Source organism: Mangifera indica, chromosome 16 (assembly GCF_011075055.1).
Source record: "Mangifera indica cultivar Alphonso chromosome 16, CATAS_Mindica_2.1, whole genome shotgun sequence".
Taxonomy (NCBI): Eukaryota; Viridiplantae; Streptophyta; class Magnoliopsida; order Sapindales; family Anacardiaceae; genus Mangifera; species Mangifera indica.
In genome coordinates this window covers 9,355,247-9,382,353 of record NC_058152.1, presented here as the reverse complement: position 1 = coordinate 9,382,353, position 27,107 = coordinate 9,355,247, and the positions used below count along the sequence as shown (strand labels likewise).

Sequence of the window (27,107 nt, the reverse complement as noted above, 5' to 3'; positions counted from 1 at the left end):
CTTGGTCTGAACCATGTTCTAAAGCACTACCTTCCATCGGTGTAGATTACTTAAGCATATAGGGCTCAAGTTTTCAGTTTATCAATACACGTATTTAGACATGACAGTCGGTCATACCGAATTGAATCTAACACTTCCCACTATGCCAACGGATTGTATCATGTTATGGCTCGCCGATTGGTGGGCTATGTGAGCCATGTTGATCTGTACAAGGCACAAGGCATGACTTAGAGCCCCCCGACTGTGTCTCTGCAAGCCCTTAACAGACAGGCCAACCTACAACATATTATTATTATTTTTTCATAAATCATGTTCGATCAATCCATGAGTCTGACCCTAAAACCCCTAATGCTGTCTTCTATAGGTCTAACACCATCCACAATTTTATGAGTCATGCCCCATGGGCCTGAGAGAGTAACATTTTTTAATTGAATCAAATGGTAGAAGACAATAATTAAATCAGTTCCAAGATAAAAAGGAAATCACGATTAAAGAATGAAAATGCGGAAGAGAAAGCAGGAGGGAAAGGTTTGTGTTATAAAAATGGTTATGGAAATTGAGAAAGAGGGAAAATTTGTGTTTGTGAAGATCTGGAAGTGACAGGGAGGAGTACATATGTGAAAATAAACAGTTTCATCCAGTAACTTTTACCTACCTAGATTTAAAAACTTATGAAAAGATTGTATATCCTTGTTTAGTATTATTTAGTTTGAAGTAGGAGATAACATGTTTGATTTTACACACATTCTTTTGATTAGGCTTCCCGCGAAAAACCATAAACCAAGCCAAGAAAATCGTTTAATGTGTCCGTCAGTTTTAATTTCAGTTTTTGTTTACCTTTTTTCGGTTTTCAAAAAGGAATGTATATTCTAAGTGAATTCGAATGCCTGTTAATACAATTTGGGTAAGTTCATTACCTTTTCAGTAATTAGGACATTACTCGTATTTATTAAATAAATATACCTAAAATTCAGTAATTAAATTCATAACTATTATATTAGATAAATCGAGGTTTTTTAAACATGATAAAGACTCCAACTCAATTTTTATATTAAAAATTTTAATATTTTATTAGTTTTATTAACTCTTGAAAATCACAAATTGATAATTTTCTCATTCTATTTACTCTGTAAAAAATAAATAATAATAAAAAATCATCAGAAAATAATCAGATAATTTCCTGTTATTAAGAAATTATTAAAGAAGTTTGAATAACTTTTGCATATTTAATTTGTTAGTTTTTTATATAAAAATAAATTCAATTAAAATGTGATGGAACTTTATAAATAATTTTTACTGGTTAAAAAAAAAAAAAATTGCAATTAATCAATCCAATATCTGATATTTTTTCCTTCTTGGTTCATGGACAAATTAAAAGGCCATAAACACCCTACTTTTAACTTTCAAGGTCATTATAAAAATTTAAAAACTAATTTCAAAAACACAATTTCATAATAAATTTGAATCTGAAGCGCCGTGTTAGTACACAAATTTTGACATTGAAGTATTTGAAATGACTAGATTCAGAAACGGATACCATTAAATCTGCAACCGAACAGATGCCTCTCAGCAAAGAATAGTTGGACACTTGCGTGCCATTATATCTTAATTAGGAATTAGGAATAGAGGTAACAGGGGATTGGGTTGACCCATGACTCACATAATTTGCTACTGTAATGCGTTGTGATAGGCCCGTGGATTCATCAAATCGTACCCGGCCTATAAATTAGGCCACACGACCAAAAAAAATTTTAACTTAGGTGTGGAACGACATTGGGTGTGCCACTAGTTGTTGGGCTGGCACGCAGAATGTGCCAGTTAAAATTAGCACTATATTAAATTTATGGTTTTAATCAGTTTAATTTTACGATTTTAATCAAATTATGCTCGAATAAAATTCTGCACTGAATATATATTAACATGCTCTGCTGGAATCTGGCTACTTCACAGAACTCTCTTAGAAGCATTGGATCCGGGGGGTCCAGAACTCTCAATCTCGCAATAGTAGAGCGTTCGAAGAGGAGAGTCGCCGCTCCGTGGTGTCCAGCCATCTGGTTGTATGAGTTCTTCTAATGTACCATGAATGAAAACTGTTCTCGAGAATTCTTTCCCTGGTTGTCCGAGGTAATTCTTGCGCATTTTGGGTTTACTGAGAAAAAGCTTTGTGTAAATCTTCGGTGCCATTTTTCAGACAGTTATGGAAAACAAAACCTGTAGATTAAGCAGGGCCTTTTCCGCCATGAGCTGTGATGGCATTAGTCTTGCCGTGGCAATCCTGGAAAAATGCAGGAAAGTTTCCAAGAACTCCTGCAACATTACCATAAAACACTTCAAAACAATGACAACAAGCGAAACACTCTAAATCACATTTGCAATTCCTCTACTCATCTTTCTACTTCCTTTTTCATTCAAGAACTCCCTTATTTAAAGTAATTGTTTTCATTCCCTGGTTCACTGTAAATAGATGTTTCATACATGCTCTCTACATACAAAAGACTGTAAAAAATTGTGTTATATATAGAAGAGGTTTCGACACGTTTTTAAAAACTACCCCATAGATTTTTTCCAACTTCATATAGATTTCTACCTAATCTTCATTTAGAACGACGTTACCGCATTAACATGACTCACCCCTTAAGTATCTTTGATCCAAAATGGCAGATGCGTGCCAAAAATGAAGGTGAAGAACAATATTTCGAGGCAAAAACAAATAAAACATTCAAAGAAACAACTTTTCAACAATAAAAGTAAATTAGGTGACAATTTGGGGAGTTCACAAGAAATAAATGTCACTGTGGTATCCAAATCGTTGGAGATCTGCTTGACCATGTGATCGACCAGGATGGCAACAATAGTACTCGGTGGAATTATCAGGTGCAGATGAGGCCTCTAGCTCTGCCACATCCAATGACTGTGCCATGATGTGAAGTGTGCATCTAATTCTTTCCAATCAGTTAATTGGTGTATCTAATTCCTCTTTACAAAGTTGTTCCAATCTAGTTTTCGACTTGAGAAGTGCGGGCGTTTCCGCCAACTTCGTTATTCAAGTTGCTACTTAATTTGGCTATATTGAATGAAATTAATCAAAATCGTTTTGGTGGAATACCTATAAGCTCTTACATAGCCTTTTAACCAGTCCACCGAAGTCTCTTTCAAATTCCCCACCATTTCCAGTTAAGAGAATGATCATCACGGAGATGATGGAACGCCTTGCGATGAGAAATTTCAACATAATCATATTTGCAATGAAAATTACGTGTTTTGCTGATGGATCACAATATAATAAATTAATATGTTTAATTCCCTAGAACTAGCTTATTACTTTTAAGTCTATATTAATCATTCGCAACCTTTGCGGCCATGCATGTGCAACCTAGATTGAAAATCTGAATGTATTATCACTAACAAACAAAGTCTGGGTTGGTATACTAGGAAAGTTTAAAACTTGGGCTCCTGCATGTTCACTATTAACGATCACAATAAATTAATATGTTTAATTAGTTTTTAAAATTGACCATATATATGTTTAGTTAGTTTATAAAATTGACCATATGGATCTCAATTATCTATAAATAGGACTGCATGGGAAGCGAAGATTATCATCAGTAAAAGTGATTAAAGAGCTTTCAAATAATCAAGAGAAGATGGCGCCTCTGCTTCCTAACAACAATCACGAAACTGCTCAAGAAGCTGACCTCAAAACTGTCAAGGCTACCAACATCAACAGCTTCGTCTTGTTTGCAAGGGATCTGTCAATCACTTGGGGAAGTGACGAACGTTATTGGAAGTGGACTTATGAAAAGGAGACAAGGTAATATATATAAAATATAGTTTGAATTAATAGAGCTCGTAAAAATCGTTTGAATGTAGTAACTAATCTCTCTCCTAAAACCTTCCTAAATAACGGTTTTTAATGAATAAATTTGTTTTATTAAGGATTTTTAATTGGCATTGATATGTTTTTACTTGCAGTGGTGCCTATGTGGAGGTGGCTGAACTGTTAAAAGTATGTTGGTTTGAGGTCAAGGGGAAATTTGACACAAAGAAGCTGACTCCAGGGACTTTTTACAGGCTTGCATTTTTGGTCAAGTTTAACGAAGATGCTTCTGGATGGGAAAATTTAGTGAATCTGAAACTGGATCTCCCAAATGGCACCCAAATTCAACGCAAAGAGAACTTTAAGAATAAGCCTAAAAACAAGTGGATCGAGATCCTAGTGGCTGAGTTTAGAGTTCAAGAAAATGAAAAGCAAGGGGAGATGGAATTCTCCATGACTGAAACCAGTGACTTCCATTGGAAGAGTGGAATTGTCCTCAACGGAGTCGTGATTCAGCCAGCATTGTAGTCTCGCTAATCAACACTGTTTGGACGTTCGTTGAACTAAATTTGGAGACACTGAATAAAGATGTATGAGTTTCTATTCCGTCTGTAGTAATAATAAGTCTCCAAAATAATGTTAGATTAATCTTCATTATAATAATTGTTGCACCACTTGTCCTTTATTACAATTATTTCATGCTCTAACCTATGTTTTAATAACCGATGGTTAAGTCAATCAGATTGTTGAGCTATTAGATTGTTCATCCAAATCAGTTTTGGCCTCTAGGTAAAAGGTATACTTGTTTAATAAACTTGGCAGACAAATTCCATAATCTGAATACTATTACGTCGACGTATTGAAGCCTCTGAGAGCTCACTTTGACAGTCCACCTAACCGTTTCAAAGCTTAGGTGAGACTTGGTCACTATTAATTTTATTTGAAACAATCATACCATATAGAAGAAACCCTTTTAGATTAGATCAAATAAGAAAATATCTAAAGTTTATTGATTGACTTATAACTACAATGTTAAGTAATTAAAAAGTTCAATTTAATGAGTTTCGAATCAATACCCTCTTGTTTGGGTGTCTTCATCTTTGCCACTCAAACAAATCCTTTGATAATCAGAATGGTTTTTACAATTATACCCCTGAAATTTATGCACCCCATGTAAGTTTATTTATTGTTGGTGTAACTTATATCGCAAAATGTTACTTTGGATGCAATTGATTTGGATTGATTGATATAGTTTTGCGGTTTATTCTTAATTGTCATAAACAAATTTCGTATATTATCATTCTTCTAAAAATATTGTAAGAGAGTTTCCTGAATTTAACGACTAGATATCAGTCTATTAATTGAACTTCCAAGGTGAGAAACACTTCAGAACCAAGTAACTTAGAAGGGACACGGGTTGGAGAACTAAAATTTATTGTTTGTGAATAATAAATCTTGGCGGTTGCTAGTTGTCAGCCTTTCATCAACCATATGAAAATGGGACCAGCTAGTTCGACAACTTTGATAGTACTTAGTGGCCAATTGGGTTCAATTAAGTGGCTTAATGGTTTTAAATATTGGACCACTTTGAATCGTAGTTCTACCAAATAAACTATATGATGTCAACATATAATATACTAACATTAGCATGACATCATCTTCATGCCATCATGGGATTTAAAACATTTGGGGATGATGGTGCAAGCCATCGCCAACAAATTCATTTGGGGTACACTAAAAATAATTTAAACTTAAAAAGTGTTTTTTTCTCAATCTAAACGTCAGTCTAACCATTTGGATAGAGAAAAACTCATATTGGACCTTTGATTATTAAAATATGGCATTTATCAATATTTTCAGACTTAGACCGAGTATTGACCTGATCGAATAGTTAGTGTGTCGGTCAATTGATTCCATTGATTGAACAACTTGGTAATATCAACATTGCATAATTAAAATTTTAAAGATTTTCAATCATGCTAATATCAATATAACCAGACAATTAAACCATAATTCAACATAATTCATTTGATTCAACCTTAGATTACTTGAGGACATGGAGCGTAAGTTTACTAAGTTAACAACTAATTTTTTTTTGGTTGGTCTAATACTAGTAGGTGTTGGTTTTGTTTACTAAGTTAAAAGAGGTTTTGTCTTTTTTCAAAGATTTGGTTTCAATCAGCAAGAAGGGGAGTATAAATATTATGAGCAATTGACTATTTGAGGCAGAAAGGATGCAATTACAAACATCCATGCAAAACTAAATACGACACAAAGAGAAATATTCAGAATAACATGTTTTGGCCATTTCATGGACGTGAAAAAACATCGGTAGCGACGTACTTATACATTTGATGTTATTCCGTCTAATAAATCGCAAGGACCCAACAAGTGAGCTATGATTCAAATTAAATGGTATCGACATCCATTTTAGCCTATGGAGTCTACAATGGTTAAATTGTTTATTTCTAGGGATGATACAAATGTGTCATCACATGTAGAGATTTAGGGGGCACCCTGACTAAGGCAGTGGTGTTTCATAGGGGCTTCAACAAGTGATTATACTGACCTCCACATGGCATTTAAGTCATAGTGTTTGGGCAATTGTGATAAAGATGTTGTTCAATTAGTCATACTTTATTTTTTGCATCTCGAGATAATTAAGGTAGACAATAGGAAGGTTGTCCAAGATTTCCTATTTATTTTAGCGAATGATATCGATGCATTCAGTTGCTACCCTTGGGGTTGCATGGTATGGAATGTCATGACTGACTTGATGAGGTGGGCAATACATAAGAAATATGAGCACGTCAGTCATTAATGCCCATCTTTCCCTTATGTGACTCCTACAGTATTATCTACTAATGGGGTATCCTCTAGCCTTCCAGATAACATGTTATAAATTAATCTAGTTTATTACATATGGTCATATATATTAGCCTAAGTTTTTGCAGTTGTTCCTATGGTTAAATTCAAATTCATTTTTTAAACATATTTTTATTCTTTTTATAATTTGGATATTATCATTATTATCTTGCATTCAACACCATTAGAGAAGGAGACAAAGTGGCATATTAGGACATTCGCATACATGGGAGAAGTAGAGGTTGTTGCTTAGGCATCCCCATTGTTGCCTAGTCTTCAGTCACAATATGGAGGTCCCCACAATAAGGTGCCTCATCCCCTACACTAGTGGTGACTCCTCCCTCAGTTTGCCACCACATCTCCATTTACTCTGGCATTGACCTCCCTACTTGTTTTGGGGTCTACTTCCTCTTTCACAAAGGGTTTGCCTTATACGACATTTGCTAGTAGTGTCTCAATGGATCGTTGATAACAAATGCTCACTGACCAAGAGTTGATGATGCATTGTCTTATTATAACCATGCAAAAGCATTGAGCAAAGATTCCCTAAGCATGAACAACTCATCAATCGCAAATTATATCATATGGATTGATGTGTCCTAACCCTATAGGAGATGTGCGGTTCAAGACCCTCAATAGTCCAAGTGCTAATGACATGCTTTAATTCTATGTTACCATTACTTATTATATATATACATTGGAAATGATTTTTATGCTATATGCACAAGACGATGCCCCTTGTGAGGAACAAATTTAGTTAGAGGGCTCTTCCTTGTTATAGCTTATAAGGGTCTAACTTATAATGTCACACAACAGACTATGTTTGGTCGTATTTTGAAGATGAGGAAAGATCAAACTACCCTTTATGCAAAACCCACAAAGGCGCAAAGGCCTAGAGAGGCATCTTCGAAAGTATATACAATTGATTCTAAGACTGTCACAACACTTGATGCATGGTACAACTCAGTCGTAGATGATGATAAGCGAGGTTCTTTCTTGGTCAGAAAGATGACAAAAGAGGGTTTCTAGAGGAAATTGATGTGGATATGATAGTTATGTATTATTTAAATGTATTACGATATAATTTGAAAATAAACATAACTAATCAAGTTCTGTATTATATGTCTACATCATAATCAACTGCAATATCCAATACTGAGTCTGTGGAGAACTTGATTTAAAGGGATGGACACTGACAGTCTACGACTCATCGTCATATACATCTAAATGAGAAAGGTTTTAGAAGTTGATGGCACTATATACGATTGTGTCAAATATGCTAGCATAGATTAAATATTGCCTAACTTCAGAAGGAGCTATCTTAGCCTAAAAGGTCCTTTTTGTTATAGTTGTTGAGGGTTTGACTTATAATGTCATGTAACCAACTATGTTTGCTCATATTCTAAAGAGGAGGAAATATCAAGCTACCCTTTAAGCCGACCCTACTAAGGCACAAATGCCTAGTGTGACATTCACAACTATGTCTTAAAGGCAAAATAGTCCTTATCCATGAGTTTACATGATGTATGAATGATTTAATGTGATTTGAAAGACAAATTATGAGTTTTATATGACACACGATAGTGAATAGTAACGTCATATCCATGTGTCATTGTCATGTCAGCTGAATAAGATGATTTCTATGCAAATTTGAAAATAAGTGACATACAACCATGTTCCCTCGGTACACACCAGTGTGTGTTGATTGCGGTTTTAGTTTTATAAAAGGCACGTTTGCTGCGTTTTAGGGATTTTTATTCCTAACCAAACTCACTCACCTTTTTGAAATAAAGAAAAGGTCTGATAGCTGATCCTCAAGCTTTTCAATGAAAGTTCTGGCAGCTCAATTACGGTGAAGTGGTGACGAGGAAAGAAGAGAGAAAGAAGTCTGCTTGTGTTTTTTTTTTTTTTTTTGTGAATAGAGGTAAGTAGGTTTTGTTGTTATTGTTGTGATTCATGCTGATGTCATTTAAAGGCTTTATATGATTCTTGTGGTCATGAAAATTTAGTATAGAATAATGCTTAATCTGATGGGTTTTATGAGAAAAGTGCTTTTTTTATTCTATTATGGTTGTGTGATGAATTTATATATCCATGTGTTACCATGGTTAGTAGTTATACTCAACTTTTAGTTGGCAGATAAGAGGGTTCTAAAGAAGATCAGTATGTGGATTGATGATGAAAATAGCGTGATAGGTGATTGTGTGATGATATTAGTCCAAAGTCATCATCTTTATGCAACCTTTATGATATTATGTATTTGTCAATTGTTTATAAAATATGCACACTTTATTGATGAGTTATTAGGTATAAATCCATGTTAGTAATGTGTTAAATTGATGGGAGAAATAGAAGTTGTCGAATACACCCTAGCTTAATTTTCCTCATCATGATTGTCTACCATTTCTCCATGTTTGTTCATGTCCTTGCAATCACGTATGGTTGTTCATAACCTTGAACGAGCATTCATCATTGTGTTATGAATGTCTACCCAACTTCATGTTCATAATCATAGATCATCCTAAAGGCAATTGAGTTATTTTATACCTATGAATGATAGTATTATACTTCAGTATGAGCGTTCATTTATGTCTTAGTCTATATGGCATGAATGATCATACGTGCTCGTTAGATGGCCATTCGTTCAATAATTCTATCAAGGAATGAGTGTCCCTCTTCTTGGAACAGTTGTTTTGTCGCATTTTGAATAATAAATTGCGACTACTTTCACCAAAATTTTTACATCTAAACATACCAACTTATCTAACACGTTATTTTAAGTATTTTTAAGCCAAATTTATATTTATAACATACTGAAAATCTCAAATCAACCAACCTTTCCTTATCAAACACTCCAACTTAATATTTTAAATCAAAAACACATAATTCTCATGTGAATTCAATCCTATAATGCAATATAAATCGTTTAATCTAGTAGCATATCGGTTCTAACCAAAAACTCAATAGTTCCCGAATCACATAATCATTATAACACCGTATAACATCCATTCATTTTTTTTTTAGGTAACCAAGTATCTTGCCGTATTGGTTGGATAAGTAAACCTGAGATATAATCATCGAATCCACAACTACTATACCAGATAAGTTAAAGTTTCATAAGCATGACATTGATTCATTTAAACAAAACTAAAATTCCCTTACTAATTTAGTAGCCTAGCGGGACACTTTGATGTCGAATCCTTTCTCTTCACTTTAGATTGCCAAAAACCGGTTCTGGTCACTAATAAATTCAGTGGTAATGTTTTATCAATAAACTTGGATAAGTGCAAATGTGAAGGGGGATCGTGTGTAACAAGCCCGTTTTATGGAGTTTTGAATCTAATAACCATTGGAACGAGTGTTCACCTTGGTGAACAGTTGTTTGTCACTTAATTCATCAATGATGTAACACATTATCTAATTCATCCATCTAACACTATTAACAAGTGTTCACCTTCATGCATAACCATTCATTAACTTGTTGTCATTATCTTTTTAACTAATCCCTAATTTAACTTAAATGCACACATCAAACGCTCAAACTCAATGTAAATTGATCGACCTTGCTACACATTTAAGGGTATTATTCTGACTAAGGTGATGATAGAGATTTAGAAGTGACAACAAGAGAAGCACAATCAAGACTAGAGTTCAATGTGAAGGTAAATAGTCTGATAAGTAACTTTTTCACACCTATATTGAACAACCCTAAGAAAAGTTTCTTATACCGTAGTATAGTATTATTTAATTGTAAAATAAAACTAAATATACAAATAAATTATTCTAACTTATGCGTATTAACTGAGTGAAAATATTTAATTAGGTATTGTTTACTTTTCTCTCTTTAAAATCAATTAATCATATATTATCATGTCAATTAGTAATGATAAATTATTAAGATTAATTTGTACATGTAATTTCATTCATTGTTTTAAGAGAAAACTTGTTTCTTTTCACATTAATATATGTTTGGACTAACTTATGTGAATAATCTAATTGTGATTATAATCACATTTTTTCATAATCTACAAGCCAGTAGGTGTAACTTCTGTTTTTTTTTTTTTTTTTTTTGAATGAGTGGATTGTGAGATTGAATGAACTTTTTCTTTTTCCAATTATGTCCCTACAAAATTTTAAAATTTTGTAAGTTTTATTACTTTAATACTATTTTAATACTCTATAATGCGGTTGCTGATATTCTTATACTTTAAATGTAGTTAAATTTGTTAGGTAACTGTCAATAAAAATTAATAAAATAAGTAGTTGGGTAAATATTTTAACTCTTGATTAGTAAATGTTCATAAATCAAAAGTTATTGAAATAACTTTGTTAAACTCATTAAGTTTATTTATAGTTTTTTTATTTTCATTAATTAATAATTTCTCAATTATCATATTTTAATATTAGATCTTGAATTTTTTTTAAATGCTGATCAAATATTGTTTTGCATCATTCATTCTAATTGTTGTTGCCTTCTCATGTGTTATGGTATTTTCTACAATGTTTATTTATATGGCGTTAAAAATAATAAATTAATAACTGACAAATTATTGAAAAGAAATTAGTTTTAAAAATTGAGAATTGATAGAAAGAATAGAAAACTTGAGAATCGATATATAGAAATATCAGGGTTAGAGAGTTGAGGAGAGTGGTGACTGAATTAATTATCATTGCTTGGTCCTATAGGAATGGAACCCTAGAACTAGCTTATTTTTTTAAGTCGATATCAAACATTCGCAACCTTTGCGGCCATGCATGTGCAACGAAGTTTGAAAATCTGAAAGTATTATCACTAACGAACAGAGTTTGGGTTGGTATACTAGGAAAACTTATGCCTTGGGCTCCTGCATGTTCACTATTATCAATCACAATAAATTATATGTTTAATTAGTTATTAAAATTGACCATATGGATCTCAATTATGTATAAATAGGACCGCAAGGGAATCGGAGATTTTCATCAGTAAAAGTGATTAAAGAGCTTTCAAATAATCAAGGGAAGATGGCGCTTCTGCTTCCTCACAACTATCACGAAATTGTTCAGGAAGCTGACGTCCAAATTGACATGTCCTCCCAGGAGAAGTTCAATGACCAGCTGCACTCTGGAATTTTCTTGAACAAAAACCTAATGGCAAGTCATATCTTAATTATAACAATCCGTGTATATATTCTTCATCTTATTTTATTTTTCATATTATTTTATAGTTTAATCGTTATCGTCTCATATGGTTTACTGTACATATAATTACAGAAATATTCGGTTGACAAGAACACCAAGACCAGCAGCTTCGTGTTGTTTGCAGGGAATCTGTCAATCACTTGGGGAAATGACGAACGTTATTGGAAGTGGACTTATGAAAAAGAGACAAGGTAATGTGTATATATATATAGTTTGAATTCATCGAGCTCCTGAAAATCCTTTGAATGTAGTGACTAATGTCTCTCCTAAAACCTTCCTAAATAATGGTTTCTAATGAATAAAGTTGTTTTATTAAGGATTTTTAATTGGCATTGATATGTTTTTACTTGCAGTGGTGCCTATGTGGAGGTGGCTGAACTGTTACAAGTATGTTGGTTTGAGGTCAAGGGGAAATTCGACACAAAGAAGCTGACTCCAGGGACTTTTTACAAGCTTGCATTTGTGGTCAAGTTTAACGAAGATGCTTCTGGATGGGAAAATTTAGTGAATCTGAAACTGGATCTCCCAAATGGCACCCAAATTCAACGCAAAGAGAACTTTAAGAATAAGCCTAAAAACAAGTGGATCGAGATCCTAGTGGCTGAGTTTAGAGTTCAAGAAAATGAAAAGCAAGGGCAGATGGAATTCTCCATGACTGAAACCAGTGACTTCTATTGGAAGAGAGGAATTGTCCTCAACGGAGTCGTGATTCAGCCAGCATTATAGTCTCGCTAATCAACACTGTTTGGACGTTTGTTGAACTAAATTTGGAGACACTGAATAAAAATGTATGAGTTTCTATTCCGTCTGTAGTAATAATAAGTCTCCAAAATAATGTTAGATTAATCTTCATTATAATAATTGTTGCACCACTTGTCCTTTATTACAATTATTTCATGCTCCAACCAATGTTTTAATAACCGATGGTCAGATCAATTAGATTGTTCATCCAGATCAGTTGTGGCCTCAGGGTCAAAGGCATACTTGTTTAATAAACTTGGCCGACAAATCCCATGATGTGATTACTGTTACGTCCACGTTATAAAGCCTTTGCCAGCTTGCTTCGACAATCTACCTAATAGTTTCAAAGCTTAGGTAAGACTTGGTCACCATTAATTGTATCTAAAGCGACCACAATATGACTAAGTCATACAAGAGAAAATCCTAAATTTAATAACCGACCTTATTATTATTATATCAAATAAGTTTAAAGTTTGATTCAACGTATTTTGAATTAATTCTTTCTTGCTTGGGACAATTAGAATAGATTTTATTATTATGGCTATGAAATTTAAGCACTCCATGTAAGTTTCTGTATTTTTGGTCAAGTTTATCTGACTAAATGTTATTTAGGACTCCAACCAAGAGTTGATGATGCATGGTCTTATTGGAACAACTCATTTACCATAGATTGTATCATGTGAGAGGAGGAGTGCAGTTAAAGTCCCTCAACAATCCAAGTGCGTGTATACATACACATGTTTACTATAAATGACTTTTATGTTATATGTGCAAGATGATGCCCCCTCTTAAGAGGAGCCATCCTGGTTGGGTGGCTTCCCTCATTACAACCGATAAGGATCTAATTCATAGTGCCACGAAATAGACTATGTTCAGTTATATTTTAAAGAGGGGAAATATCAAGCTAGTCTGTACATTGAACCCACCAAGGCATGATGGCCTAAAGAGGTAGCTTCGATAGCACCTATTGTTGATTCTAAGGCTAATGTAACATTTGATGCATGGTACAACTTAATCGCAGATGACGATAAGGGCATGTCTTCTTGGTTGGCAAGATGACAAAAAGGGTTTCTAGAGGAAATTGGTGTAGTCAGGTGAGCGACTGGAAGACAAAGTGTGTTATTTTAATAAGTCAATATTCTTTTATTTAAATTTATCATGTTTTGATAGATTTAATTAATGATATGTTTTCTCTTCTTACATAGCATCTCAAAGGTTATCTCGGAGTACTACGTCATTTATACCCTTATAGTAATTAGACAGTAGTGGCCATCTCCTTTGTTGCTTATTTAGAGATGGCAGTCCAAAAGTTCTCCAAGAGGGGATTAAGTTTTTTATGGCCACAACATTTTTTGGATCAAATTGAGGGGATCTCAAGTGGCAAAGATAACCAATATTTTCGGCAATGGAATAATGTGGAAAAGGTAGTTAAGTATTATTGAAATCTATTCCAATCAAATTTGAAAATAAATAGGACTAATAAATTTTTGTATTATAGGTCTATATCCCAATCGACTACGATAACCAGCACTAAGTCTATTGAGAACTTGATTTGAGGGATGTACATTGACACTCTATGACTTATCATTATATACATCTAAACGAGAAAAGTTTCAAAAGTTAATGGCACTGTATGTGACTTTGCCATACATGCTAGCATTGAGTCAATATTGGCTAGCTTTGGGACTCACTCGACACATGGAATAGTTGACTATGAGGCGACATGTAGACGTCCCTCAGTAGATGCTCGATTCTATAAACTATGACATTTTTACATTGATGTTCATTCATTGACTATCTCGCTCATGTTTCAAAATAAGAGAGATGATATTTCTTGGTAGCTCTTTAAAATAATCCTTCAATGGTTTTTGTTTTCTTGTAGTTAGCATGCATGTTACCTTTTATGTGTTAGTTACAATAACTATGGTAGACATTAGGGAAAATGTTTGTTATTGTTGCAATTATTGCAGGATGCTGACGTTAAATAATAAACAAGTTAGGGAGGTCATCGATGCACCTATATAAACTCCTTAAGAAGATAGTCCAAATCTATGTTTCCTCCTATCCCTCGATACCGAATATCAGTGGATAAACCTGATTATTACCATTTTTCTCAATAGGTATATAGTCTCTTGAGATAGTTCCCTTTTAAAAATGCATCATCAATGCAAATCAGCAAACAACAGAACTCTTGAAATGCCTTTGTTGAGCATTCGAAAGCCATAAAGAAAATTTTAAACAAGTTACTTGCATCTATATCAAATTGTGTTACTATTTCAAGGTTCTATAACCCAAGGTTATGACAATATTCTGATAAGAGCATGACAAACTCCATAGGTGATCCTCTCGATGCATTTAAGACCTATGCCTTGGCACATCAAGCTTTTGTGTATGAAATGTTTATCTTTTACCTATCCATCCTATTAGATATAATTTATTTTAGTCGGTAGATACAGTCAACCACAAACTTGGATCAAAAGATATTCCTAAGTACCTATGCACTAGTTTGGCTATGATATAGCAATATTTGTCCCCAAGACAAGTGTTGTCATTATCCAAGCAATGTAACTGAAATAAGTCAAATGCCCCAACCTTTATTGTCTGTGTCCAGCATTGAAATTACTCGTGTTAACATGTGATCTTCCATTGGTCCTTGATAGATTGAATAACTTTGTACTGAAAACTTGTTTCTAAAGCATGTTTTTCAATTACATTCTTGTAACGCTTCCTTATTATCATAATAGTCAATTACTTTGATACTCACATTGCATCATGTTTCAAAATTACCAATACCTTCATTCTCATATCGGTGGAACCCACTAAAAGAGATTCAGAACATGTACATTTGTCGGATATGCCCGATGATTAACCAAACCATGAGTACCTACCCTACACTTAACCCTGACATTATGAACATCACTTGGACTTTTCCCAACATCATCTCTTCCATACAACTCAAGGCCTTTGATTGATACGTCATCCATCTCATCCCCTCTATCAAATGCACCCCACGTTGGTACTTAATCCTTTTGACCTCAGACCCATTCCTTAGCATTCCAGGTAATGAGACTTCAAAATTCGTATGTATGTGGATATTTGATTGCTTTTGATTAATTTTGAGACAAGAGGAGATTTCTTCAACCAATCCTTCGTAATCAATTCTTGCATCAACCATCATCATTATTTCATCCCCACCAACATATCTTCTAATATTGTCATCTTCAATAACTCACTCCCCTCCAAACCCAACTGCAAATATAGTTTTAACCATTTTAAAATAAAAAATGTATCTGTGATAAAAATAATAAAACAATTTAATAAAAAATTGTAACAAATAATTAGTTTCAAAAAAAAAAAAACCAAAAAATGTATCATACATTATCGTATATATCAAAATTTAACCCAAAAAAAACATGTGAACAATAACTCTTCGGTTTTAATGAAAAAAATCAATTAGTTTTATTGGGAAAATTATTGCGAGTAGTACCCACTCTACTGGTCTGTCAGCCTACCTAATGAAAATTTTTTAGATTTCAACAATTTCGTTTTTTGTAACCATTTTTCCACAGAAACATAGATTCAGCCTAATCTAATAATTTGTTTACGTAAAATAATCAATACTTTAACTCATTTAACTATGAAATAACAACATTCATCAAGAAATAACGATTTAACCAAAAAAAATCACAAACTTTTGGATATTTCAATTTCTAGAAATTTCAAGTGTTCTAATAAAATAAAAATATATGAGTTTAAATCTATACTGAGTTTGCTACCAGATTTTAAAGGTTTTACTATAATTTCTGAAATACAACAGTTGAATTTACTATAAACTGCCAGTAAAATGTCTGGGTTCTTAAAGGTTGAAAATAAAATAAGGGTAAAACTTGTTATAAACAGCTCGACCGATATTGTCCACTTTGAGCTTCAGGCCCTCACGGCTTTAAAATACGTCGTTCGAGTTAAGGGTTTTTAGCCCCTGCCTATATACAAGCTCAATAGACAGAACGGGAGCGATGTGGGACTTCAGGTCACAACACACCCCTTCATCGCTATGGTGTTGATAACGTGTTATAAACAGCTCGATCGATATTGTCCGCTTTAGATCTTCAGGATCCTAACGGTTTTATGACGCGTCGTTCGAGTTAAGGGCTTCTGACCCCTGCCTATATACAAGCTCAGTAGACGGAACGGGAGCGATGTGGGACTTCAGGTCACAACACACCCCCTCATCGCTATCGTGCTGATAACGTGTTATAAACAGGATCGATATTGTCCGCTTTAGATCTTGTGTTGTGACCTGAAGTCCCACATCGTTCACGTTCTGTCTACTAAGCTTGTATATAGGCAGGCGCCAAAAGCCCTTAACTCGAACGACGCATAATAAAACCGTGAGGATCCTGAAGATCCAAAGCGGACAGTATCGTGGTGGTGGCCCATGCAGGTCCAGGTGTTGGGCTAAAAGTCCCTCACCCCGAACGACGCGTAATAAAACCGTGAGGATCCTAAAGATCTAAAGTGGACAATATCGGGCGAGCTGTTTATAACATAATATTATTTAGATTTTTTTTTAAATTGTACAATAAAAAAATTATAATTAGGTTGTATAGACAAGTTAAAAATGATTGAAATAATTCATTTTTATTTTAGTTTGGTTATGCATTCATCTATCTCGTATTTATGGAAGGCTATGTATAGTGGTTTTTTTTTTCTTAATCAGGACACCACAACAGAGAATAATAGTCATTAGGGAACTATTATGTCTTAATCAGGACACAGTAAAAGGTAATTACTATAATAATTCTTAAATGCAAGAACAAATAAAGAAAATATTTTAATATAAAAGTATTTTATTTAAATAAATATTTAATTATAAACAACTAGCCTCGAAGAATTGCCTATAGAGTATATAATATGGAAAATTTCAGTCCCAAAAAATACAATGCAGTTCCAAAAGGGATTTACATTCTGAAATTAATTTCCCACTCTTTTGTAACAGATTTTACAACAAATTATTCTGCAAATAAAACTATTACAGATTCAATGACTTCTGAAAAATCAAGATGATGTTGAAATCCATTCGTTCCCTTGAATAAAATTCTGCACTGAATATATATTAACATGCTCTGCTGGAATCTGGCTACTCCACGGAACTCTCTTAGAAGTATTGGATCCGGGTCCAGAATTCTCAAACTCTCCATAGTAGAGCGTTTTTAGAGGAGAATCGCCGCTCCATGGTGTCCAGCCATCTGGTTGTATGAGTTCTTCTAAGGTACAATGAATGAAAACAGTCCTCGAGAATTCTTTCCATGGTCGTCCAAGGTAATTCTTGTGCACTTTGGGGTTACTTAGATAAAGCTTCATGTAATCTTCAGTGCCATTGATCAGACAGTTGCAGAAAACAAAACCTGTCGATTGAGCAGGGTCTGTTCTGCCATGAGCTGTAATGGCATTAGTCTCACCTTTTTCTGGATTGAATTGTCGTGGAACAACTAAGATCTGGCAATCCTGGAAAAATGCAGGAGAGTTTCCGAAAATGAAGTCCACATTGCCCTGTATGCGACAGTTTTTATAGAACTGGCGGAGGGCATGGGCATAGAGAGTGTCTTGATTGCCCAGAAATTCACAGTTCTCGAGAATGGATCGATCACTATCCGATCTGAAGGCAACTGCCTGGCGTGCATCTGGACCTGCTGTGTTCTGAAATGTAACACCACTAGCCATGAACCCATCTCCAATAACTCCTGTAACATTACCATATCACACATCAAAACAATTACAACATGAGAAACAAAATCACATTTGCAATTCCTCCACATATCTTTTATACTTTTAATTCCTTTTTCATTCAAGAACCCGCATCATATATGTTTATTCTAATCCATTTTCTGACTCCAATTTTTATATGTTTATTCTAATCCATTTTCTGACTCCAATTTTTTTAAGTAATTGTTTTCATTCCCCAGTTCACTGTAAACACATTTTTCATGCATGCTCTCTACATACAAAAGACTGCAACAAAATCTGTAAAAAATTTTGCTATAGAAGAGGTTTCTGACACATTTTAAAAAACTTTAACAGAAATTTTTGTCCAACTGCATATAGATTTTTATCTACTCTTCATTTAGAATGACGTTACCCCATTAACATAGCTCACCACTCAAGTTATCTTTAAACCAAAATGGCATAAGGGTGCCAAAAATGAAGATGAAGAACAATATTTAAGCAAAAACAGTTAAAACATTCAAAGAAATAACTATTCAAGAATAGAAATAAATTAGGAGACAATTGGGGAGTTCACAAGAAGTAAATGAAAGGGTGGTATCCAAATCTTTGCTATGGACTCGGGACTGTATGAAGAGGCCCGTAGGAGATCTGCTTGACCAGGTCATCAACCAGGATGGCAGCAGGAGTACGTGATGGAATTATCAAGTGATGATGATGGTGATCCAATGACTCTGCCACAATGTGAAGTGTGCCTTTCCTTTTTAAGCTTTAGTTAGTTATGCTTTTGAAAAACTGTTCAATTGTGATTAAATGTTTCTTATTTGCAATGTTTAAATATCCCATGAAGCGGCTGCGAGAAGGAATCAACCATTTTACCAGAAACTTCTCTGTTCTATCTCTTTTTCTAACTCTTCTTCTCTTTCTCTTGCTCTTCAAGTTCTAGAGTATTTGGCAAACTCGAATTGCCTGGTTGGTTCCTGTCATAAATTGGTTCTTTCATTCTTCAACTCACCATGGCTGATGGTACTCAAGCTTCAAGTTAACGATTGTGTGGCTTGTAATAATACTCAGAAGGAGCATGATTGTCATCACCTCTGCATTGAAGGAGATTAGTCTGCAATTGGAAATTGGAAGGCCAATTTGATCAAGGTCAACGCAACAAGCAATAGCTAGGATCTGACAATTCTGCCAGAAGTGAGAAAAGTTGTGAGATTTGCAATTATGCAAGTAACTATAATTCAGCATTGCTATGAGCGGTGAAACTGGAATTATCCAGTTTTTAATGGATCCTAGCTTGCAGATTAAATCTATAAAGCAAATCAGTATTTCCATTTTCATGAGGCTTTTTTTGCTCAACAACTCTCCATTTCTTCCTTCTACATGGATGGACCAGGACTTTAACAGTATCGCTGGATGGAGAAAAAAAAAATAGTTGAGTTTGTTGAGGCGCTTTGGTCCCTCTCAATAACGTGATCTGCAGAGAGAACTCTCTATGCTTGTCCAAACGTCTACCGTTGAGGACTACCATTATCAATTTGAAATTCTTTCCAATCAGATATTTGGTGAATCTGATTCCTTCTTACAGAGTTGTTTCTATTCTGATTTGCTTCATGATATTAGGGGAAAGGTATACGTGTTTCAACCAACTTCGTTACTTCAGGCTGCTAGTTTGGCTAAATTGATGGAACAGAAATTGAATGAAATTAATTTGGTGGAACCTATAAGCACTTACATGGCCTTTAAACCACTCCACCAAAGCCTATTTCAAATTCCCCACCTTTAAATAAGACACCATTTCCAGTGAAGAGATGGAACGTCTTGCAACAAGAAATTTAATCATAATCATATTCGCAAAGGAAAATTACATGTTCTATTGATGGATCTCGATTTTGGTAACTCACTACCAGTGTTACTAGTTTGTTGAGTTTGGTTAAGTCTGTTGGTTCTAAGCTTGGTGAATATGAAGGCACTCCAAGGATTCCCTGTCATGGCGCACTCACTTAGCTCACTTTGCTTGCGATGTCGTATTGGCAATTCTGCTATTCAGATTTTGGTGGATAAGGGTTCCACCCATAACTTCATACAAAACCAATTGGTTCAGCACTTGCAACTCTCAATTCTACCTTCTAAGTGCTTCTGGGTTATGGTTGGCAATGGGGATTCTCTACTTTGCTCGAGCAGGTGTCCTCAGCTTCCAATTGAGATTCAAGGTTATTATTTCTTTATTGATTGTTATATTCTACCCATACAGGGTGCAGATGTTGTCCTCAACCTTCAGTGGCTTGTCCTCTTGGGGAATCCTGTTACTAATTATAGAAATTTAACTATGGAATTAATTTGCAACGACCAACATGTTAAACTGCTAGGTGTTTCCAGTTTCAACGCCTAGCTCTATTGCAATTCATTTTCATCAAGTCATAGCATTGATGTCTTCTAGTTCAATTCGCTCTTGTTTCCAGCTGCTAGCTATACTACAAGGTGATTTGTTGAACCCTATCGAGGAAACGGATCACCCCCTTAAGATACAGGCTATTTTGGATGAATATGAGGATGTGTCTGCAATCACTTTGTCCTTACCTCCAGAGGGAGATTGACCATTCATGTTCATCCGGGCTCCAACACAATTAACGTGGAATAATATAGTTACCCTTGTTATCAAAAGACTAATCAAAAAATTAGTGGAAGAGAAGTTGCAATCCCATGTTATTAGGCCCAGCTGTATTTCCTTTTCTTCTTTGATTTGGTCAAGAAAAAAGATGGCATTTTAAGCCCTTTTGTGTGAACTATCACAAGCTGAACCAAATCACCGTTCCTAATTATTTTTCCATTCCTTCCATAGATGAACTTTTGGACAAATTATGTAGAGTTGCCTTCTATTCAAAATTGGATCTCCATGCTAGTTATCACTGAATCGCAGGGGGAGGAAGACATTTGTAAGACCGCATTTCAGATGGACAACAGTCACCATGAGTTTGTTATTATGTCCTTTGGCCTTTTTAATACCCCGAAAACTTTTGAAGAGACAATGAATCAGATTATTAAACTGTATTTGTAAGCTTTGATTTGATCTAATGTTCTTGGATGACATTTTGGTTTACAATCGAACCTTGTCTAAGCATGTTTTCCACCTCTAGTTGGTGCTAGATTGTCGTTGTTCCAATTAGTTTTCTGCCGGGATGAGCAGGTGCGCTTTTACTCAACTCATATTAAACACTTGGCCATGTTATTATACAAGCTTGGCCTCCTCCGCGGATTGTGAAATAGCTTCATGCCTTTTTGGGCTTGTCCAGATATTACAGGCATTTTATTTGCCACTATGCTACCATTGTCGCCTCCTTACTAATATGTCATCCTTTTGAGGCCCTGAATAGTGTCTTAACATCAACTCCAGTTCTCCAACTCCTTAACTTTTTCAAGCCATTCATTGTCGAGGCAAACAACAGTTCGGGTGATACCTTGAGGATGACATTAGGCGTTTCGTACAATCATATTGATTTTGCCAACTTGCTAAGTACGAGACAAAAGGACCTATTGGTTTGCTTCAACCTTTGAAGTGTCCCTCAACAATAAGTAATGAAATTTCACTGGATTTTATTGTTGGCCTTCCATTATCTAAGGGTAAATCAACCATACAAGTCATGCACATTTTTGTGCTTTGGCTATGGCTTTACAGCAACTACAATAGCTCATGTGCTTGTCACTAACATTGCCAAGTTGCATGGATTTCCTAGAGGCTAAGACAATTGTTAGGGACCGAGAACAGGATCCAATCCTTCTGAGTTCTTTTCGAAGAAAACATTTTCTATTGAGTGGCAACCAGAACTTCAGTAACTCCTACCATCCACAATCTATTAGGCAAACCAAAGAGATAAATCAGAGCCTTAAACAATACTTGCTTTGTTTTGTGGTGGAAACACCTCCAAAATGGGCTTCATATAGTAATTCGTTGCATTCTACTTCTGGCTTTATGCCTCTTGAGATTGTATATGGACAGCCGCCACTACCATAACTGTGCTCTGCCTTTCCTAATTCCCTTGTCGAAGCTGTCAAGCCTACCCTGCAATGCTGCACTCACCTCCTCCCAACAACATCGTCACAACTTACTGGCCACTCGTAGCCGTATGAAGCAGTTGGTGGATCGCAAACTTCGTGAGCTTGTGTTTAACGAGGGGGATCAGGTCCTAGTCCATCTTTAGCCATACTGCCAAATGTACAGTATTCCAAACTCAACAAGTGTTACTATGTGTCCTAATGTATTGAATTTGTGGCTTACAAGTTGAACCTATCGCATCCACGCGCCTTCATTCAATTTTTCATGTCTCGCTGTTTAAAGCTTTTCATGAAAACTTGCTCTTTGATCCGACATCTCTTGTGACTTCTTCCAAGGTACACCTCGTGGTCTGACCCTTGACATATATTGAAGCAGTGTCGTCGTCCCCTAAGAGGAAAACAAGTTTTACAACTCCCATTGCAATGAAGAACTACTGCATGAAGAGCCACGTAAGAGATTTGCTTGACCACGTTATCAACCAGATGGCAATAGGAGTACATGATGGAATTATCAAGTACAGATAGATGTTCAATTATGATTGGATGTTTCTTATCTGTAATGAGGATGTAAATGGGGTGGGGTGGATATGAACCAAGTCAAAACCAAACACTGTTTGCCTTGAGTTCAGTTTGAATGAAAAATAGTTCGATTCAAGTTTGTCAAGCAAAAATTAAATAAAGTTTAAGTTTGATTCAAATGAAAATAATTATGTTCAAATTCAGCTCAAGTTTATGTTTTGAACTTGTGATTCAGATTCAAATAGATGAAACAATATTATTTTATCTAATAATAAACAAAACAATGTCGTCTTAACAATTGTTTTGCATAATTCAAATCAAATCACGAGCCAAATTCAAACTGAATCGAATCGTCCACCTAGCTCGTAAGCTAGACCAAATCAAACTCTTTCTAACTCATAGTTGCCAAAGGCAAAAAAGGTCAAAAGACAATAAAGGGTCTTATTACCTATGCGAAAAACGCCAAAAGATGATGAAGAGTCCTATTGCCTAAGCGAAAAGCACCAAAAGGCATCACCTTTTTACCTAAGGCGATAAAAAATTCCATTAATTTTTTTTCTAATTTTCATTAAATTTAAAATAATTTAATACTAAATTGACAACTTCACTCGAAAATCTCATATCAGTTCAACAATTAGTTATCATGTCTTGACCTATCTAGCAATGGGATTAATGAACCTATCCAACAACCTTAAATTTCTTTAACAACCTCTTTGGTACTTTAGAACTCACCAACAGCCTCTTAGCAAGGAACTCACTGTCGGCCTCCCGACAACCTTTGAACTTGTTGATGATCTTCCCAACAACCTTAAACCTCATTGCAGACTTCAAAAATTGTCAATAACTTTCATATCTAGCCAAAGAATGATCAAAACCTACTGAAAAGTCTGAAACTGTGATGAAATTTGTCCAAAATTTGCTAATAACCCTCAAATTTAGTTAGAGATAATTTAGGTGATAATAAAACACATTTTTTAATATCTAAAGCTTCTCCCAAGACATCAAAAAAGCATCAAAGGTCATGGCCCTTAAACCACTGGTCGCTTTGACCATACTCAAGGCGGTGTGGTCATTGCCTAAAGTAAAGTCTTGCCTAGATGTGCCTTTAACAACTATGTTTTAACTTGAGTTTAACTCTGTTTAAAAAATAAGTTAAACCTCTTAACTCAATTTTGATAAGAATTTGAGTTAAACGAATTTGAATTGAATCAAATCAAACTGAGCTGGCTTTCGAGTTCAAATAAGTTTAACTCGGGTCTACCTTATCTTAATCTTTGTCCTTGTCCTATCCCTATCCTTGTATGGAAAACTTTCCCCTTCTTGGCCTATCTCCGATGCGAGGATGACAAAAAGTCTTCATTCTCTCCCCACAAAAAAATGTTCTCATCCCATTCCTTTCTATCAATGCAATAAACTTAAATCCATTTTTAAAATTTATAAATTTGAAGACATTCCATACTTTACCCTAAAAATAGGGCCAAAGGACTATTTTCCACCCAAGGTATGTTGCAGTCTCAAGTTCCCCCCCCCCCCCCCCCCCTCCCTTTAACTTTAAAAATACCAAATACCCACCCATGAGCAGTTAAATTTAAAAAAACTCTAACCCTTTAAAATTTTATCTCTTTTTCCCCCACTAATCTCTAAAAACTAACTATTTCCCCTTAAGTCAAGTTCTGAAAAATAGCATTTCCCCCCCTAGGGTTTAGTTTTCAATCCCCAACGCCAAATCCGGCGCCATCGCCGACAAGGAAGTCTTCTTGACGCACCACCATGCTCCGACGACCTCTCTTCTCTCCTCTGGAAAGCCGATCGGCCCAGATCTGGCGTCATCTGCGCCTGAAAAGTTGAAGAGCTTCGTCGGGAGGCTATTTGGCGTCAGGGATTGAAAACTAAACCCTAGGAGGGGGGAAATGCTATTTTTCAAAACTTGATCTAGGGGGAATTGGTTAGTTTTTAGGGGTTAAAGAGGGAAAATGAGATTAAATTTTAATTTATTTTTAATATTACAGATAAAATGACGATTTTACTCTTAAATCTATTTTTTTTAATAGCCCATGGATAAGGAAATGGGCTTTTCAAAATTTATAGGTAGAAATGTGCAAAAAAAAGTATACCTTGGGTGAGAAATAGTCCTTTAGCCTAAAAATAGTTTTAAACTTGGTGTCACCAAATTTTCTTTTAAGAAAAAAAAAAAAACATAAAATGATGATTTGAACTTACCAACTGTAGCAGTTCTGAATGTCGTAATTCCCATATAGCCTGTATTCAAAGAACCGGAAATGACTGTCTTACCCATCCCGTCTCCAAGGAACACCACATTCTTTTTCTTAAACGCCACCCTGACGATCTCCTCATAAACTCCCGCCTTTATGTTAATAACGAACCTACGTGTTGCCACATTATCCGGCGCCGCGTTGACGGCGTCCTGCACCTTCATGTACTTGCAACTCCCGTTCTTACACACCGTCACATCCGCCTCTAACTTCGACGGAAACCCACCGTTAAACAATGGTTGAACCGCGCCTGCCTCGTCCTTCTCCCAGAACCCGGCCCGCTCCGTCTCGGGTGCCCGCCACTTGTTGAAATCGTCCCCGAAATTATCATACGACACCATCATGCTCAACGCGTTACTCGTCAAACGGATCAAAGAGTCTAGAAATAGCATCGTGTCAACCACCAACTTTGTGTCATTTATCTTCTTGAACGCCGACCAGGAGTCGTACTGATACGTTAAAGCTGCGCTGTACCACGCACGTGCGTCCTTGATTTTGCCACGTGGCAGGGCATCGTAAGCCGACTGAATCCGGCGCCCCGAATACCGGAGCAGCTTTAAACAATTCTTAGCCGCTTCGGAAAGGTTCCGATTGTCTGCGGACAAGTCTAGAATAGACCGAACTTTACCGTGGGCAACTTTGAGGTTTTCGGAGGAGACCCACACGGCGGCCTGGATCATCTGCGAGGGCGTGGAGTTGGCAGAGACTTGGTTGGATTGCAAGAGAGAGGATTCACAGGTGACGGGGTCGCGTGTGGCCTTGCAGGCGAGGGGGATTTGGGGGATTTCTTGGAGGGATTTGGGTTGTCTGCTCTGGGAGGCTGAGGAGATTGAGAAGAGGAAGATGAAGAGGAAGAGGGTAATGAGACGGGAAGCCATGAAGAGGAGACGTAGGTATTTGGAATTGGGTTACTTGTGAGGCCATTTAGTGGGCATTGGGCATTTATACTGAATTTGTTAGATGATTTTGTGAATTTGATTAATTGGCTGTTGTTTTCAGGGATTCAATGAAAAGGAAAGGAAAGGAAAGAGCCACAGTTTCGTTTGTTTGTTTGTTGATGCAATTTTGGGGAAAAAGTAACAGTTTTGATTTGAACTGAATTGAATCGACTAACAGAAGACACAAACTAAATCGGTTTGAAGACAAAGAGAAAGCTCGGTTAAAAGAAGGAAAATGCGGATGGGGGAAGTGTTAGTCGAGTGGAAAGAAGAAAGAGAGAGATTTGAGTTTTTTAAATTATTATTGAAATTGGGAAACGGGAAGATCTCTCTGTATCTCTGGTCATAGATCCTGACAGCATCCAAGAAAGAGGCAGACCCAAGTCTATTTGGAAAACGACGTTCTGATCCAATATCTTTTGAATGTAACTTTTAATTCTTACATTCAACAACATCCTAATGAAGAGACAGTTGCCTGGTTAGTAAGTAAATATTGAAACAGGGAAAAAAAAAAAAAAAGGCACATAAATTATACTAATATAATATAATAAATAATAAAAAATATGTTTATAAAAAGAATTTTTTAAATTTGTTTACTAGAAAAATATATAACTTGTATATATATATTTAATATGGTATATCATCAATAATACCATAATAATTTTAATATTTTTTATAAATCTCTTATTAAAAATTAATATAATAATTTAAATATAAAATATTTAATTAATTCTTAAATTTAATATAACATAATATATAATCAAATTTTTTATATAATAAGTAATATATCAGTTAATTAAGAAAAATAAATTAATTAATCAACTTAAATTTTAGATTTCAAATCAGAATAAATTTTTGTATAAATCATAGGAAAAAAATACAAAATTAAGACTAAAAATTAAGAAAAAATTTTGTTAGGCTTTTTTAAATGATAATAATATTTTTATAAATAATTAAAAATAAAAAAATATTTTTTATTTTAAATTTAATCTGAAAGAT

At 35.1% G+C, this 27,107-nt stretch overlaps 3 protein-coding genes across 4 annotated transcripts; 2 read left to right on the top strand and 1 right to left on the bottom strand.

Moving 5' to 3' along the window:
* Window positions 1-3,644: 3,644 nt before the first annotated feature.
* On the top strand, window positions 3,645-4,345 carry LOC123198915 (protein PHLOEM PROTEIN 2-LIKE A1-like). Its single transcript, XM_044613722.1, has 2 exons — window positions 3,645-3,811; window positions 3,973-4,345. Exons 1-2 carry the CDS (start codon window positions 3,645-3,647, stop codon window positions 4,343-4,345), a joined length of 540 nt encoding a protein of 179 aa, XP_044469657.1.
* Window positions 4,346-11,683: 7,338 nt separating this feature from the next.
* On the top strand, window positions 11,684-12,586 carry LOC123199656 (protein PHLOEM PROTEIN 2-LIKE A1-like). The gene is made up of 3 exons (XM_044614687.1): window positions 11,684-11,812; window positions 11,933-12,051; window positions 12,214-12,586. Exons 1-3 carry the CDS (start codon window positions 11,684-11,686, stop codon window positions 12,584-12,586), a joined length of 621 nt encoding a protein of 206 aa, XP_044470622.1.
* A 4,901-nt stretch (window positions 12,587-17,487) lies between these two features.
* Window positions 17,488-26,495, bottom strand: LOC123198605 (probable pectinesterase/pectinesterase inhibitor 51). 2 transcript variants are annotated; one of them, XM_044613320.1, is made up of 2 exons: window positions 25,190-26,495; window positions 17,488-18,345 (listed from the first exon to the last, which is right to left on the bottom strand). In XM_044613320.1, the coding sequence occupies exons 1-2, from the start codon at window positions 26,046-26,048 to the stop codon at window positions 17,660-17,662; spliced, it is 1,545 nt and encodes a 514-aa protein (XP_044469255.1). In that variant the 5' UTR covers window positions 26,049-26,495; the 3' UTR covers window positions 17,488-17,659. The 2 variants fall into 2 exon arrangements, with proteins under 2 accessions (XP_044469255.1, XP_044469254.1); XM_044613319.1 differs by having other exon boundaries at window positions 25,118-26,492.
* Between the last annotated feature and the right edge of the window lie 612 nt (window positions 26,496-27,107).

Excerpts from the sequence above, each read along its gene's own strand:
- LOC123198915 (XM_044613722.1), top strand. The coding sequence starts at position 3,645 with ATGGCGCCTCTGCTTCCTAACAACAATCACGAAACTGCTCAAGAAGCT. Across the intron at positions 3,812-3,972 it reads ACTTATGAAAAGGAGACAAG|TGGTGCCTATGTGGAGGTGG; the intron begins GTAATATATATA and ends TTTTACTTGCAG.
- LOC123199656 (XM_044614687.1), top strand. The coding sequence starts at position 11,684 with ATGGCGCTTCTGCTTCCTCACAACTATCACGAAATTGTTCAGGAAGCT. Across the intron at positions 11,813-11,932 it reads TCTTGAACAAAAACCTAATG|AAATATTCGGTTGACAAGAA; the intron begins GCAAGTCATATC and ends ATATAATTACAG. Across the intron at positions 12,052-12,213 it reads ACTTATGAAAAAGAGACAAG|TGGTGCCTATGTGGAGGTGG; the intron begins GTAATGTGTATA and ends TTTTACTTGCAG.
- LOC123198605 (XM_044613319.1), bottom strand. The coding sequence starts at position 26,048 with ATGGCTTCCCGTCTCATTACCCTCTTCCTCTTCATCTTCCTCTTCTCA. Across the intron at positions 18,346-25,117 it reads ATTCAGAACTGCTACAGTTG|GAGTTATTGGAGATGGGTTC; the intron begins GTAAGTTCAAAT and ends GTAATGTTACAG.